Raw genomic sequence first — 16,559 nt, forward strand, 5'->3', positions numbered from 1 at the left:
GAAGTATATTAACAAAACAAGGAACTTAAGCACTTAAAAGACTATTAAGTTGAAAGATATCTACTTGACTTTAGTCATTGGCTTACCATATTGAAGCTTCATATTAGCGTCAGATAAACTTTTAAATAAATAATTGTTTGAATACATTTTGTCCCCCAACACTTACACCACTGTAAGTGCACTAGAGATCAAATGTTGAGTATGAACAGGAGGAATGATTATGGATCTTTGGTGACACCATCAATGGGTGAATGTAAAACACCAGGACATGACCATTTACCTTCACTTCATGTCTAGAAAAATGTATTTCATCAACAAACTAAGACAGAGTCTACAAATATATTTAGATTTTTTTTTAAATGTATACAGTATCAAGACAAAAAAGCATAGTTTAGGCAGAAGGTAATAGAAACAGGTACAAAGTAGTGGTATTAACAGAAAGGTAGAACTGAAATGAGTAAAAAAGAAATTCTAAACACAAATCAGCAATAGCCGTTATTGCACAAGAATTTACTTCTTTTTTTTTTAGCAATGGTGATTCACTAAAAATCTAAACTAAACTGCATGTGTGGATAGTGAATGGTGCACAAGAGGTCCACGTGGTCTGTTGGGGTTCACAGCAGGTGCAGACACTCTTCACTGGTCTGTAGAAGTTATGTTGATTTAATGGCATTCTTCAGTCTTTCATGTATCTCCTGTTGAAAATATAAGTTTGGGTGAGATGTACAGTGATGGATCCCTTAAAAAATTAAACATAAAATGTTTTTTGGGATCCTTGTAAATATACACAAGGGTAAAAAAAAAATTAACAACATTTAACATAAGTAGGTACAGAATTGGTTGCAAAAAACAACCATTTATCAAGTTTCCAATTCTTCACATAAGACATAGAAACATTATCTAACTTCAGTGTACTACTCACACTAAAAGGTTACTTACTTTCACCTGTCCGTCAGGTGCAGGAGCTGGCTAAGGGACTTGTTGCTTCGCCATCTGGTTAAAAGCTTCAAGCTAAAAAAAAAAATTCCATCAGGCAAAGAAAATCTTGAATGGAGAGATTTAGAACCTTATGGGCATAAAGACCTCCCTCTCAAGAAAAAACACCAAGAATCTATGAACCTTGCATACACATGGCTTATTTCCACCCCCAAAATTAGCCATAAATGGATGAAGACACATCCTCAAACTTAACCTCCAACAGCGTCAGAACAGCTGTCATTGTGCACAGCTATTTGGCGATTAATACTGTTTTACTGTCTACAGTCATTTCTCATCATCAACATTATAAAACCTCACAAGGGGGGTCAATGGCACTGGTTTATGGCACTCATATCCAAACAGATCTTGCGTCATGTCAAATTAAGGATAAAATAAATTAAACATTAACAATGAAATAAAATTATGCTTCTTGTGTAAATTTAAAAGACGAAACAAAAAATTATTATTCATTATTATTATTATTATTATTCATTGTAATGTTTCTACATCCACATTTGCCTCCAAACACAACTGGTAATATACAACTAGGCACAGTACTTCCTAAGAATATAGCTAAAAATGTACGAAAAATTAAAAATAAAAAAATAAGAAGAAAAATCCCCCATTAGCAAATAATCCTTTTAAAATATTCCTGGCTACAAGCAATAAAATGAGATGGACTGAGAGACTCCACCAACCTTTTTCCTCAGGTTTGCTTTTACTTCCTTCTCTGTCAGTTGCCGTTTTTCCCCATCTGGCTGCTCAGCTGGTGGTTGCTCAACTGTTGACTGAAAAATAAAAAAATAAGAAGAAAAATCCCCCATTAGCAAATAATCCTTTTAAAATATTCCTGGCTACAAGCAATAAAATGAGATGGACTGAGAGACTCCACCAACCTTTTTCCTCAGGATTGCTTTTATTTCCTTCTCTGTCAGTTGCCGTATTTCCTCCTCTGGCAGCTCAATTGGTGGTTGATCAACTGCTGACTGCTGCACTGTTTCCTGGTCCTCTTTCTTGCTCCGTAGTACCATCTTCGTCTGTGTTAATGCTCCTCGTTTTTTCCGTCTATTTAACCGTTTCTTTTCTTTTTTGTTCTCCAACCATGTTTCATACTTCATCCTCCTCTTGAATTCTCTCTTCGAGGTTACAGTGAAGATTTTGACGCAGTCAGGGTCATCAAACAATTCACTAGGGCCTTCGCTATCAGGCGGGTCTGGATTAGCGAGAGGACGTTTTTTATTTTGGCCCATCCCCTTCCGCCTACAACTCTTTGTGAGCTGTTTTAGACAACTCTTAGTCCTGATAACCTGGAGGCAGCGAGGGCCAGAAGATGATCCCATCTGGCCTTCGCTCTTAGAAAGATCTGGATTCACAAGTAAGTTAATGTCATCAAGAGGGTTCTGATGAGAGTTAGGTGTCATTACAGGGATAGGGAAGTGATGGTAGCTGCTCTGTGGATAACGATATCCGCTGGGATGAAGGGGAGAAGGAACGGCATCCTGAGAATATGTCCAGTAAGAATTTGTGGCAGTGCTGTAAGAGCCGTTGTGGTACATGGTGTGCTCAGAGTATCGAGCCATACTGTAATCTGGATATGGATGAAAAGTAGGCGGGTGGACAGGGGGATACGATTGGTTTTGTGGATACGGATGTTGAAAAGACATTTCTTTGGAGTCTTTTCCATCTTTGTCCATGTGCCTCTGTGCGTCTTGGTTGTCCAGACTGCCATCTCCACATGTTATGAGGTTTCGGCTTCTGTCTCTCGAGTGGCTGAGTTCAGACGCTCTTCCTCTTTCTTGGCTGTGAGAGCATGGTTGGCGAGAGGGGCTTGGACTAAAGCTACTAGAGGAGGACCTTGAGGAGGTGGAGGAAGAGGACTTGCTGTAATGTTTGTGGGAATCCCTCAATTGACTCTCCTGCTCCTCTGTAGTGTCAGGCCTCCGTCCTTCGTCGTGCTTCTTACCGTACAGCCTCTCCTGAGTCCGATCCGCTAGCTTACTCATCTCCTCCACTTCCAGGCTCAACCCCAGAGTTTTAAGAATGTTTTGGAGTTGTTCCTGCTGCTCATCCACCTTTGGTTTTACTTCTTCTACTTTCTTTGTCTTCTTCACTGCCGGGGGAGACTTTGATCGACTGCTCGAGCCAAAACAGGGGCCTCCTACGTTATTCTTCTTCACCTCATCAGGCAGCGAGCGGCTCTCATTGTGGGATTGCTCTCGACTCAGCGGGTCAGCTTTACTCTCTCCACTTTTGGTCCGACTGTGGCTCGACAGTGGAGGGGTTCCACTGTGGGATTGCTGACTCTCACTCATAAAAGGAAGATGTGAATTTCTCTCCACAACAGGGATCTGAAGATTCGGGGGGTCTAAAGTGAGGTCTTCACTGTCATCATTGACAATCCTACTGAGCAACTCGATGTCCACTCCTTTGTTGAGCATGTCGAGGAAGCGCTGAAAGCCTTTGTTGGCGCTGCTCTCCTCCTGGGCTGGTGAAGGAACAATTTGGCTTGGAGGAATTGGTGTGGCATCAGGAACCTAACAAAAGACAGACATGCAGAGATGTCACTTATTAGAACATGAGCAATTAGACTGGACATGAGGGTTACACCATCATTCCTTTCAGGTTTGTTTTGTGTCAACTGGACAGCTGATGTAAAAAGACTTGTTCAGCTTAATCACATCAATTTGTAGTTCTTCACCGAAGCTTTCTTCAATGCATGTTTAATACGAACTTTGATCATATATCCAGGGTGGTGCCCCATGATTATTCATTATTATTGAATTTAAATCATTAATAACTATCTTTGACAATCATTAATTATTGCTGATAACCAACCCTGCTCCTAACTGACGCCCCAACAACACCTAGTCTCCTGTACATTAGTTTCAGAACTCAGTACCAATACTGGATCAGGTCTGTCCGAAATCTAGTTTCTCTGCCCACTTTCTAGGCAACTTTCCTTTTACAAGAGTGATACCAATATCTGTAATATGCTTATATTGTCTCATCTAATGCACACTAGGGTGCAAAATAAAAGCTGGATGGATATATTTGATCACTGGTCCAATTTTAGTTTTATCCAACTTAAATGCAAAACATTTCATGAGTAATTTTTGGTATATTTTTTATTTATATAGAAAACACACAATGTTTTAATGTTACAGTGATGGCAAGTGTAATACCATTAACGCATCTCCAAAATATACATTCTTAATCATGTCAATGCTATTTAGTTAGAACATGTGTATTGTGCTGTACTACACAATAAACCATTGTATAGCAGCCCAGAACTGATTTGAAGTTGTTGTAGGCGTTATATATATTACAAACCTTGTCCAGCAGGTTGATGTCCACTCCTTTGTTGAGCACATCGAGGAAGCGCTGATAGCCCTGGTTGGTGCTGCTCCCCTCCTGGGCTGATGAATTAACACTTTGGCTGGGAGGAAGTGGTGTGACATCAGGGACCTGACAAAGGTTGGACATACAGCTACGTCACTTATTGGTAAAACATTAGGGTTACAGCATCATTCCTTTCAGGCTTGTCCATATTTTAATTGTACTTTTCTGGGCAGGTTATGATTTGTGTCACTATGATGTGCCAACCTGAGTTAAAAATGTACCATATGCTGACCAGAGGATGGACACACTATTACATTCAACTCTAACACATGTAATACACAGGTTCAGTGCTGTGAACAGATACAGATGAAGCACTGAGCTTCTGTCATTAACAGTGATTGGATCCAGCCCTCTTTTACCTGAGTGGCAACTTAACAGCTGACGCAAAAAGACACGTTCAGCTTAATTACATCAATTTGTAGTTCTTCATCCAACTACTTTACTGCATGTGTTTCTTAATATTTAAACCAACCCTGACCCTCTGCACTTCTGGTGGCACAAGCTACAGCAAGGCAGTGTTATAGCTCAAGTATCGGCTAAATAAAAACACCTTTCTTGAGCACAATAATAATGGAGAACTTCATGGTTCTATCAAAGATTTATCTGTGCTTTTGCAAATGAGATCTATTAAACTAGAAATGAATAACATCCACAATGAAATGGTTGAGAAGGAAACAAGATTAATGAAACAGGGGTACTTCGAGGCTGGTCCAAAAGCAGCAAAACTGTTGCCTCGAGGCTCGAAAAGAAGGAAGTAGAAAGCTCAGTCAAAGCAGCTATAACAAACTAGAAGGAATCCAGAAATCATTCAAAACATATTACTTACGACTATACATTCAACTAGAATAGGCTAGTGAACAAAAATTTCTGAGTTCTTAAATTCACTAAACCTCTGCTCCCTTGGCAATGACCACCATGACAAACTGACCTCTGGAATCTCAAATAAGGAAATACATACCGTAAATCATATTCTGTCCTTAAGGCAAGTAAATTACAAGATACAAGTCCACGAGGTAATCATGACTTCCCCACGACTAAAAATGTGTTTCACACTGTGATTGGAGGGAGGGCTTTCTTTCTGTAACCCCAAAAGATGATATAACCCAGTAAGTATCTTGAATACAGATTATAAATTGAACACATCATTTTCAACTAAGGGGATGGAAAAGGTGACACTGCTCTTGATTGATAAGGATCAAATGTAGTTTAGAAGAAACGGGCAAACACATGATGAACTACAGTGTGCCCTCCACATTACTGATTACATGAATAAAGGAGCAATCATATTAAAACACATAGCTTGTCCATTACAAACCATTATATAGCAGCCGAGAAGTGATTTCAAGTTGTAGTGTGTTTTTATTAAGCTAATATATATAACAAACCTTGCAGTTTGCTGGTGGCAGGGGGTCACAGGGGTCACTTAACCTCTGCTTCATCAGTGCTTTCACTCTGAGCTTCAGTGGATGATCCTCCTGCAGCACACCACCACCTTTGCTAAGGCGGGATGAGTTCAGTCTCTTTTCTGCTGACTGGACCAGAGCAGTCAAAGAGGAATGAATGCAGTATAAAATATATTATGTAGAAAAAAATGGTTTCTGCATATACTTTAAATCAGTATACATATTAAAGATTATATTCTTAAAGTAAGTTAATGGTGTATAAGAACTGACTGCTTATCTGATCACTACTCACCTTTGTCACAAAGCTGAGAGAGTGCCGTTGCTGCAAAATTGCATTCACCCTGTCTCTAAGAGTTTCACCTTTACATGTATCTGACTGTTTATTACTAGAATAACCGTGTGACATTGTCTTCTTTATGATTGGTTCAACTGTTTTCAGAGCTATGGAAAATTTCTTGCGCATTATTTGCTCTTCTATCTCTTTAAGCTGTTTCCTCTTTCTTGTCAGCTCTGGATCCTCCTCATCCATCTCCAGTGGTGCTCCGTCTGTGTCCTCGGCTTCTGACTCCTTACTGTAAAAGTTATGGGAGGGAGGATTGAGTTCATTCCATCCTACATTCACTTCCGTGCTGCTGTGTGGTTCATCAACTGTGTATCTTGAGTATTGGCAGTAAGTGTCCCTAATTGTGGAGGCGCTTCCACTGCTGTAATTAACACCACTTTGGTGATTTGGGTCCAGATTTCTGGGCAGTCTCCAAAGATTATCTTCCCAGTGAAGTGGATTCATCCTGCAGCCAGCCTCTCACACACTTCAGGGGTCTGTACAGGCCTTGAGAAGCAGCAACAGTGTGGAGACAATGTGGAGTGTTGTTAGCACAAACCTGTGGTACAAACAATAATACTTTACTGATAATATAGGGTTACCCTTGTAGTTAAGACACACTTGGTCCTAACCTAGCTACTTTTAACACGAGTTTTTCATTAACACAGACATGAATTTAACCCTAAATCTTGACTGAGGAAAGACAAAAACTAGAGACTACAACACTTCTAACTATCTCAACCTCAACAGCATTGTAACATGGTATAATATTAGTGATATATCTAAACTGTGGACTTTAAACTGACCACCATTAATTCCTGTTTCACATATTAGCTTGACAGCTAACGAGACTGTTTACCTACTACAGCTGGTCAAACGACCTCTTCAGATGTCGCATTGCAGGGAGTTATACATTTGAAGGCTAACGTTACTATAAGTCTGAGTTATTGGCAAGCCAAATAACAAAACTGGGCTTTAATGCGCTTCAGTAACAGGGGAGAAGCACCGTTATTGGTAAAAACACAATATGGGTTGCAGAGCACCCTTCTTCTTCTTCTTGTGTTTAATGGCGGATGGCAAACAACGAATTGGTGCATTACCGCCACCTACTGGAATGGAGTGTAGCTCAAAGTAGCTATAACACCCTCTCCAAAATAACTAAATAAATACTAAAAGGAAAAGAAGAGACCTCTGTCTTTTGGCTTCATACCCCCGACAATGCATCATAACATGCTCTACTGTTTCAGGTTGACCACATTTCTCACATTCACCCGTGTTATGTTTCCCTATTTTAACTAGTGTACCATTAAGTGAAGTATGCCCAAACCTAAATCTTGTTATTATGGTTTCCTCTCTTCTGTCCCGTCCTGTACTTCTCATGTCTCCCACGTCCCTTTGTATTGTTTAGAACCCCTGTCCTGTCCTCTCTTCTTCCCATTGCTTTTGCCACCTACTCCTCAATCTTTGTTTGATTATGTTCTTGATTTCTGACTTACTGAGGCTAACTGCCAAATCAACAACACTATTCTTTGTTGCCTCCTTCGCAGCCTTATCTGCCGCCTCATTCCCTTTCACCCCAATGTGTGCCAGTATCCATAGAAACACCACTGCAATCTCCATCATTTGAATCCTGAATAGCGTTTTTTGCACCTCAATTAAAATATCTGGCCTGCTGTGTGAGTGACTGTACTGAAGACTCTTTACACAGAGCAACCTGCTCTTACTGCCCCCTTTTGACCGGAGTAAGTTACTGCGGCTTCTTCTTCTTTTTGTTTGTTGGCTGATCGTAAACCAACTTTACAACTGTATACCACCACCTGCTACATCACATACTTATGGCATTACATCACCTGAATGATAATTGGTCAAAAGGAAGACAAAAAACCACTATCTATTTCCTAGTCTTACCTGTATTAAATAAACTATGAGCACCTTTTGCACTTCTGCCTTTATTGTCTGTATCCCATTTATTCTGCCAGGTGATAGTTATGCCTTTTCTAATCAATGGTTTTGCCATTTGTCATTTACTTTAAGAGCCTTCCATGTGAGCAGGGACACAACAAAAAGCACCACTGAAGGCCAAAAATGAATGCAATGATTTTGGCAAAGAATATCGACAATTTATGGGTCATTATGATCATAGCATTACATTCTGGATTATATAAACATCTATATTCTTTGAAAATTATCTTTAACAATATGATGAATGTTATCTGTTACTGACACTTTTGTCTATGCCTGCCTCAAGATGGTTCTGTAGTGTAAAAAACCCTTCAGCTAGCTGGGCCACTGCAGTTCTTCAGGCTCTCCACAACATGCGATTTCCAAACAAAACAAATACACTAAAACTGTCAGGGTTCAATGCAACAATGAGTATAATAAGCAGAATACATGTAAACTGAGTTGGTCCATGGAGAATTTGTGAAACACAAACAATTATAGTAAACTTCCTGCAATTTCTAATTTCAGAGTTGGACATTAACCCACTCCCACCATGACACCCCCATTGGCTTAACTCATCTTTTGTCCTTGGATGCTTAAAAAAAAAATCAAACTAATAATGTTTTGCATTCCTCAGTTATTGCCTGCCTGTGTCACTATTTTATTCTAAGGCACATATAAAGTTGCTCAACCCTTCTATTTTTTTCACTCAGACAGAATAAAAGAATGGAATAATACAGGAACAATGATTTTACAAATAATGTGAAATAACTGGCTAATTTATATAACAACTGATTATATAACTTGATCAATACTTCTTGTTAATGTCTGACCTTTAGATCACACATAAAAGCATTCCTTCTCTTCCGGTGATGGTGGAGTCACAGGAAGTGACATGTCTGAAGTGATTGGATGACCATGAAACTCACAGCTCTTATCTCAGAAATACAATCTGGAATACCTCTCCTCCATGTTTGTTGGGCAGCCAGTAAATCCTACATACTTGCAAACATTTTCTCAAGCAAATGAGCCTCTTCCGCATTAGTCATCACTAATTGTTTAGCCTCAACTACAACAGGAATTTGTACAGATGTTCTTTTCCCGCTCATTTCCCTTAACATTGTCCATACTTCTTTTAATTACATTTCCCCTCCTGTGCTAGAGAAAAAGTGCCTCTATGCCTTTCTTTTATTTCTGTTTGTTGATTTAATAACTTGTCCATCCTTTGCTCTATCTCTGATCATTAATAACATTTTCTTGAATCCTTACATTCTTTCTCTCCATTTTAAAAGCTTGATTCGGTGCTTTTCATTCTACCAACTTTCCTTTTCCTTTCCTCCCACTTATTTTACATACTGGAACATACATTGACGCTGTATTTATTGTCATATATATATTTATTTGTGCTGTATCAGTGCATTCATTGAGATTAACTTCCATATTTATACTTCTTCCTAATTCTGCACAGTAGTCCTTTCATTCACCCCACTTAATTTGAGGAAAACACCATCTACTTTGAGAGTGGCCTTACCAGATTTCTTGTCACAAATTGCATCTGCTTTTTTCTTAACCATTCACAATTAAACTTCTAGCAATCACTGAAGAATGTGGATTATAATTACCATGATACAGATCGCTGCTTTTGAAGGCATCATCACAGTTCAGTGATTTTTATCTACAAGTAGAGTCCCCTCCTTTACTTACTTGTGTGAACATGATTCTTGCAGTGTTTGCTCTCCTCCCCGTGGGAGACTCTTTCTTCATGTGTTTGACTGATGCTCTCCTTTCATGTTTCTATTATTTTCCTGTCTGCTCCTTCATTTACCTTCTTTAATGCTTCAGCATACAACGCCTGGTTCTTAATGTTTGGGTCTTTATACTTCTCTCACTTGTTTTTTGCACAGCACAGCCTTGAAAAGCAACACTATGTTCCTCCACAGTTTTAGCACTTTGCTCTATTTCCTCGACATTATCCGTACCACAGCTTTCCTTTCCTTTCCATTGCATTGTCCTGCAACAAAAAACACTTAAAACATGCTTTCTTCTGATGCAATGTTTTCAATGGATCTTGATAGAGAAACACCATATAGACCCTTCATTTTGGCAACCGCACATGGAATGTGCGACTTGACGTTTTCTCCATTAATCAATTCCTCTTTCAAAATCTTTCTCTGTTGTTCTTCATCCTTTGCAAATATTTTAAGTCTCCTATCAATCTTCTTCTCAGTTGCCTTTTAAGTTTTATTTAAGTGGCTGCCTTTGTACAACTCAATGGTTGTAAGCCTACTGCTTGAGGCCCCTTTGACGGTGTCATCAGAATCCTTGTTTGAACTATTAGATCTTTCAAACTTTTCTGGTAGTTGCTGAACTATGTCACTATAATCCCAATCATCACCTAATGATGATTCATGTGTTTCAATCTTTTTGCCCATGTTCAGGTCTGTCAATGACAGACTGTCATTGTTAAAGGATAGTTTCACAAATGTTCAAATCGGTCTTAAAACAACAGTTCATTGTCTCCACACAGTCATTTAAATGTAGATGTGAATTTAAGAGACTTCAGCAGTCTGAGTTAATCATATCAAGTGGATATCTGACACATTTACAAATTCCCTCTTTGTGTTTCCCTGTTGAGCTGTGGTGGACATATAACAAAAAGAGGGACATGGCAATAAAAAGACTGCAACGTTGAAACAACGACTTGATTTGACTCATTTGGATGGCTGAAGCTTCATATTAACTTTTAAATACATTTTGTGTCCTGAAAGGATCTTCTGATGGTCATCATGAACAGCAGGAATTCTTACAGCAAGAATTAAGTTACTGACTGTTAAAGACAGATTTAAAAATCTATATTTGTGCAATTACCTGCAACCAGATGAGGTTTAGATTACTTTAAGTTGATACATTTTCCAGGTTATTTTTTAGCTCTATGGATGAAGTAGCACCTGATTTTGCCTGTAGTAGGAAACATATTTGCAAGTGATTTTCAGTTTCAGGCCTTTAAAGAGCAATGCAGTACAGACTGTAGTACTATGTGACTTAATTCAACAGCTGGCAGAGTTCTACTACCACTGGCTATTAATCTTTACAGCCTGAGTTATGGCTCTTAATTAGCAGAAAGGCTAAACTCTAAACCCTTTCAGCAGCCAGGAATGTTTGCTTAATCAGCATTCATCTCTCTAAGCCTCGAAAGTCCTGATACAGAGTTGAAATATCAATCCCAATTTTGACATTTGTGAAGTAAAATACACGTCAATAATGTAGTATAATAATTAGTCAGATTAAGATTTAAAACATTGAGACCTTTTTGTGACTCTCCACATCTAATCTTTTATACTTAACTTAATTATCAACCAATTCAATGTGACATTATACAACAGTGCCGTCTGTTTTTTTCAGCTTATTTAAGCAAAATAAAACCGGTGCAGTTAAAAAAAAAAGCTTTCAACCAATATCTCAGAAGCGTTGTTTAATATTGTGCAATACATAAAAAAACAACACATACACAAAAAATGAAATGTGTCCACCTGAAACACGAAGAGGCTGTTTGTAATCGTGGGTCGGCCAGAACCATTGTGGAGGAGTAAATGCTGAACTGTGGTGATGTATTCATCTGAATAAAGATTACAATAATACTGATTGCAACCAAAATGATGATGATTAAGCCAATTAAAGAGGAGGATGTTTTGAGAAACCGTGAAATGTTTGCGGTGCTGTTTGTGTTTTTCTTTAGCGTGGCGTGCTATGCGTGCAACTGCAGACTGGCTGAACAAAGCGGTGTATGTGTATTTAGTTTTTTTATATTATTATTTGAGGCCCCCTCCATCAGCACCTGGAGGTTAGTCATTTAACTTGTTGACCACAGCATTATTATCTGTGTTTTTTCATCTTTTCCAGCCTTGTTTTTGGACGTCTCATTTCCTCTTGTGCTTTATCTTCATCCGGGTTGTTTGGTTTCAATGACCTGCAAACAGCGACGCCTAAGCAGCGTCTTTGACTTCTGTGCGGTGGTCAGTGTTTGGACCGGATTCACATCTGGCAAATTAAAACACGGTGGTTGGTGACTAGTGAGCTGTGGTGGGAGGAGATGTCTTGTTTGAGAAAGTACTGCTGGGTGGATGTTTAAAGGTGGGACACAGGGGTAAGGGAGGAAGGGAGGCAGATGAGGTAAGAGAAACCTTGGGCCTACGTTGGGCAAGTTAGGAGGCATAGCCGGAGGGAGGGCTGGGTACAACAGTGGCGAATAGTTGACTGGAGGGTATGTGGGCATTACGGGTCGAGGAGGAGGGGGTGCGTCTGATATAGTGTGGGTGGCGTCTGGAGAAAATGTTTGAAATACAGCAGCGCCTTCTTGATAGTTAGTTTCACATTTCTCGCTGTCCTGTAAAGGGCCACTGCCGCTTTTCTGAGCATAATCAACAGCTGGAGGAATCTGTGCTTGATGTATGTCTGTTGCGTCTCTCTGAGCGCTGTATGAGTCTGTTTGCAGAGAAAAGTCCTGAGCTACAGGGCTGAAACTAGATCTGCTAGACGGTGATGATCTGCTGTGACGTTTTGGAGAGGAAGACGGCCTCGTTTCTCTTTCCCTGCTTCCTTTACGATGGCGGACCATCGAGTCGCCGTCCTTCTTCCCATACAAGCGTTCCTGGATCCGATGCGACATTTGACCCAGTTCCTCGAATCCTAGATCCATACCGATGGCCTGCAAAACATCCTGCATTTGCCTGCGCTTGTGCTCATCTTCGGGCGTCAGTGTGTGGTGTGTTTCCACCACTGAGGGCGACCTGGATCTACTGTTAGAGCTGAAGTGGCTTCGTCCTCTGTCGCTCTTCTGCGGAGGCTTTTCATCAGACAGGGAACCACCCTGTGGGCTGAAGGACCTGTGCCCCCGCTGTGGAGAAGCCGCTCTGTAGGATTCCTCACTCTCATTCCAGTTCTGGGTGTACTGTCGGCCTTCCTGTTGCCTTGGAGACCAAGAACGTTCTACAGCGCTCGGGAAAGAAGATGGAGACCATGGTCGATCCTCCTCTTCAGTAGGTGGCCGAGTCACTATCTTGGTGAGTGTGTCCACGTTCACGCCTTTGTTAAGCACGTCGAGGAAACGCTGGAAACCGTTGGTTGCCTTCTTCTCCTCCGGAACAGCGGGACTTTGGTAGGTGACATCATGGTCAAGACACTGGCAGAAAACACAGAGAAGCAACTGGTTTGTGAAACAAATCTCTACAATCCAAATTCTATGAGATTCATATTCAACAGCACTTTCTGTCAGAGTGAATTCAATGGGATTCTTTAAGAAGAATATAGTGTTTGTATTGGCTGTGATGTTACAGTCATCACTACATGTTCCTATCATATGTTGTAATGACACTAAACACATCACAAAAGAAGCATTAAAAGATAAAGTATGGTCGTTAAATGGATTGTAATGTTTAACTAACTATTGTTGAAGGGGATGTGTCAATCACATTTTATGGGCCCATATGTCTGCTGACAGTCAGATATCTCCCAGTATTAAGTTTGATCCAATATTTCAGTGTTATTGTTACTGTGCCTCTCTCTCCTCTCTATCTCTCTTTCAACCACAACCGGTCAAGGCAGATGGTCGCCCACCTAGACTCTGGCTCTGATTGAGGCTCTTCTCAATAAAACTTTTGTGATTTGGCGCTATATAAATAAATATACATTATTTGAATAACTGATTGACACATTGTTAATAACAGATGCATTTTGCCATATGTGAAAATTGCCACCTGAAAAATCAACCCACCTGTCCACTTGATCCATTCAATGGAAATCTGGTTCCATTTGGACGATAATCATGATCTGTGGATGGGTTGTCATCGCTCTCTCTGGGTTTCGCATAACTCTGCTAAATATGGAGAAATATTTTATGAATAAACATAACACAGCATAAACATCAGGATTTTTAAGACATGAATGAAGTGTCACAGATTATGTTTATTGTGACATACCGTCATAGAGTGATCTTGTGATTGCGTCCTGTCTTGTGAACGGCCTCGGCTCCTTTCTTGACCATCTCTGTCTTTGTAATATCCAGAGGACCGTCTGTAGGTTAAATCATCACGTTGCTGCTTGTATGTAAACTCTTCATGTCGATGCCTGTTTCTGGAATCTTGAAGTGTTTTCCTATGTCGGAAATCCTCTTCCTGTGGCAGTGTGTGTTTTAAATCCTTGGGTACACGTGAAAAACTGTCCGGTGAGTGTCGGTACGTTTTGTCTTCAGACTCTCGCCTGTATCTGTAATTATCTTTGTCATCCTCTGTAAACCGTCGCCTTTTCTTTTCAGAGATGCTCCAATCGGGTGAGGACACGGGTCTCCTCATTGGGCTCTTTCTACTCCTCTCCCTGTTAAATGAGTCTTTACTGTGCATCCTCTTTGGTGAGTCACTGTACTCTCTACTCCTGCTCGTCCTCTCTGAGCTACTTTGTCCGTGATCATTACCATGTTTATGATAGGACTCCCACGGTGCATCTCTGCGAGGTTCGCGCCTTTCTTCCCACCTGTCATTGTAGTCGTCCCACTGCCTCGTGCCTCTGTCACCGTGCTGCCGCCTGTGGGCGTACTCAGACCTGTCTGAGTGCATCACCTCACAGTGGCTCCAGCAGCTGATCTGCTGCAGCAAAAAGGAAATGATTTTTAAAATCAAGAGACGCAGACTTCAGAAAGAAACCTGATCATACACAGGAAACAATCACTCAGGCATGAAGGCAGAAGTCTAATTTCCCACAAATCTTAAAAAGTGACAAATTCTTGTAGCTACTGGCTGAGACTGCAGTCCACTCCCAAACAGCAGGAGGAAGCACTGATACTTACTGATGGTGCCTGTGTTTTTCCACTATTACTTAACAACACAATTAGTTTCCAGTGAGACATTATTGAGTTCATATAGTGATTTTAATGCTATAAACATTACTGTTGTTGCTCTAGAAACAATATTTAATTGTATCTAAAATATAAATAAATTCTAATCCAGTTCTGAGTTCAATCAATCAATTAAAACCATTTCTTTAGTAATGCAAAAAAACGTTTAGAATATGAGCCAGACTGATACACAGAGGAGTGTAGATGAGATACAGATAAAAATCCTAACATAGAGTATGTTAGGATGTTTATCTTTGTCAAATTCTCTTTACTATACAAATGAAACCTTTGGAAGTTGATTACTCAGTAAAACCAGCCGCTGTGCAGTATTAAAATGCAGTAAAAAACATAATGTAATGGATTTATCACTGGACTTTAGCCGGTGGTAATGCAGTGAGGCATGTTGCCCTAGCTTGGCGCTAACTGTACACTAGTTAGCTAGCTGGTTAGCTTATGTTTGTTTGTGTGTCGGCGGCGAAATAGCATAAAATACACAGCTGGCTAATGTTTATCTAGCTTGACATAAAACACCAAACGCTCAATTCGCTATTTCAGCCAGCTGTTAGAATAAATCAGCTGAACTGAAAGCTAAAGAGGCCGTTTTACACATTACAGGCGTTAATGTTACTTAGCAACACTCTGCACTTGTCGTTTTGTTAACTTGACGGTATTGTACCTTTTCCGCTGAACGACTCCACTCTTTTCCAAAGGGGGAAACCGGGGAAAAAAGCTGAAACGCTACCTCTCATGCAGCTGGCTGGTGTTTGAACCGAGTTTTAACCTTTACTGGCAGACAGTAAGTGCGCCTCACTTACCGGGATGTTTGGTTTGGTTTGGTAAGCGGAGGAGGAAGCTTGAAGCAGCGCCGCCTGCTGGATGGAGTGTGAATAGCACGATGATGCAGGCATAATCATACAACACAGCGGCCGCACTGCACTGTCTACAGCTGCTGCCAGGATGATTATTACATATTATTAATGATTTGTAAATTTATAAAGATTTTTTTATTAGAAGTATTCCATCCAAATTAGTTATGCTAAATGTGTTTGTCAGGCTTACCATCCCCTACAGCTGCTGTCATATTGTTGTATATAGGCCATAATGAGATGAGGCAATATTATGAGAATAAAGAAGTATTTTTTAGACAAAAAGAAGTCATAACTTTATGAGAATAAACCCAAGAAAAATATAATAAACTGTGTATATAATATCAGAGCAACACTACGCCAACTGCTGTTTTAACATGAGGACTGTGGAGCATCTTGTCAAGTATACCATTCACAAATAAAGAAATATTTCACGAGTATCAGGATTTTTAAATGATTGTGTGTCTATTCCAAAGAAACAACCTCACTGACATTGGACGAATTTTCCTCTTTTTGTAGAAAAGGAAATGGCCGTGGTCAACAACAAGAATGCCAGTGGTTTCATCTGATAAGGCTACTTTTCTTTTCCTCCTAGAATTACGACTTCATAACCATTATCTCAAAAGAACATATTTCCTCTCAGTGATCTCCTGATAACCCATCTTAATATTGCCCTATAGCAGTTATTCCATTTTTTAAAGTCACTATGATTTTTCACTGGTTAGAGGAGAGGTATTTAAAATCATTACATGATATAAATCCTG

General features: G+C 39.9%; 2 protein-coding genes across 2 annotated transcripts; both read right to left on the reverse strand.

Moving 5' to 3' along the window:
- Positions 1-497: 497 nt before the first annotated feature.
- LOC128372933 (zinc finger protein 318-like) lies at positions 498-7,121 on the reverse strand. Its single transcript, XM_053333146.1, has 8 exons — positions 6,962-7,121; positions 6,073-6,661; positions 5,763-5,909; positions 4,309-4,443; positions 1,875-3,512; positions 1,677-1,766; positions 940-1,011; positions 498-644 (listed from the first exon to the last, which is right to left on the reverse strand). Exons 2-7 carry the CDS (start codon positions 6,565-6,567, stop codon positions 970-972), a joined length of 2,547 nt encoding a protein of 848 aa, XP_053189121.1. The 5' UTR covers positions 6,568-6,661; positions 6,962-7,121; the 3' UTR covers positions 498-644; positions 940-969.
- Positions 7,122-11,509: 4,388 nt separating this feature from the next.
- On the reverse strand, positions 11,510-15,716 carry LOC128372981 (cyclin-dependent kinase 12-like). The gene is made up of 4 exons (XM_053333198.1): positions 15,606-15,716; positions 14,019-14,681; positions 13,814-13,915; positions 11,510-13,222 (listed from the first exon to the last, which is right to left on the reverse strand). The coding sequence occupies exons 2-4, from the start codon at positions 14,649-14,651 to the stop codon at positions 11,984-11,986; spliced, it is 1,974 nt and encodes a 657-aa protein (XP_053189173.1). The 5' UTR covers positions 14,652-14,681; positions 15,606-15,716; the 3' UTR covers positions 11,510-11,983.
- Between the last annotated feature and the right edge of the window lie 843 nt (positions 15,717-16,559).

This window comes from Scomber japonicus, chromosome 2, assembly GCF_027409825.1.
Source record: "Scomber japonicus isolate fScoJap1 chromosome 2, fScoJap1.pri, whole genome shotgun sequence".
Classification (NCBI taxonomy): Eukaryota; Metazoa; Chordata; class Actinopteri; order Scombriformes; family Scombridae; genus Scomber; species Scomber japonicus.

What these genes read in the sequence shown, in the direction of transcription:
- LOC128372933 (XM_053333146.1), bottom strand. Translation starts at nt 6,567, where the DNA reads ATGAATCCACTTCACTGGGAAGATAATCTTTGGAGACTGCCCAGAAAT. An exon ending in CTCTCAGCTTTGTGACAAAG is followed by an intron (nt 5,910 to 6,072) that starts GTGAGTAGTGAT and finishes GCTCTGGTCCAG; the next exon opens with TCAGCAGAAAAGAGACTGAA. An exon ending in TGCCACCAGCAAACTGCAAG is followed by an intron (nt 4,444 to 5,762) that starts GTTTGTTATATA and finishes AACCTTTGTCAG; the next exon opens with GTCCCTGATGTCACACCACT.
- LOC128372981 (XM_053333198.1), bottom strand. Translation starts at nt 14,651, where the DNA reads ATGCACTCAGACAGGTCTGAGTACGCCCACAGGCGGCAGCACGGTGAC. An exon ending in CACAAGATCACTCTATGACG is followed by an intron (nt 13,916 to 14,018) that starts GTATGTCACAAT and finishes CTCCATATTTAG; the next exon opens with CAGAGTTATGCGAAACCCAG. An exon ending in TGAATGGATCAAGTGGACAG is followed by an intron (nt 13,223 to 13,813) that starts GTGGGTTGATTT and finishes GTTTTCTGCCAG; the next exon opens with TGTCTTGACCATGATGTCAC.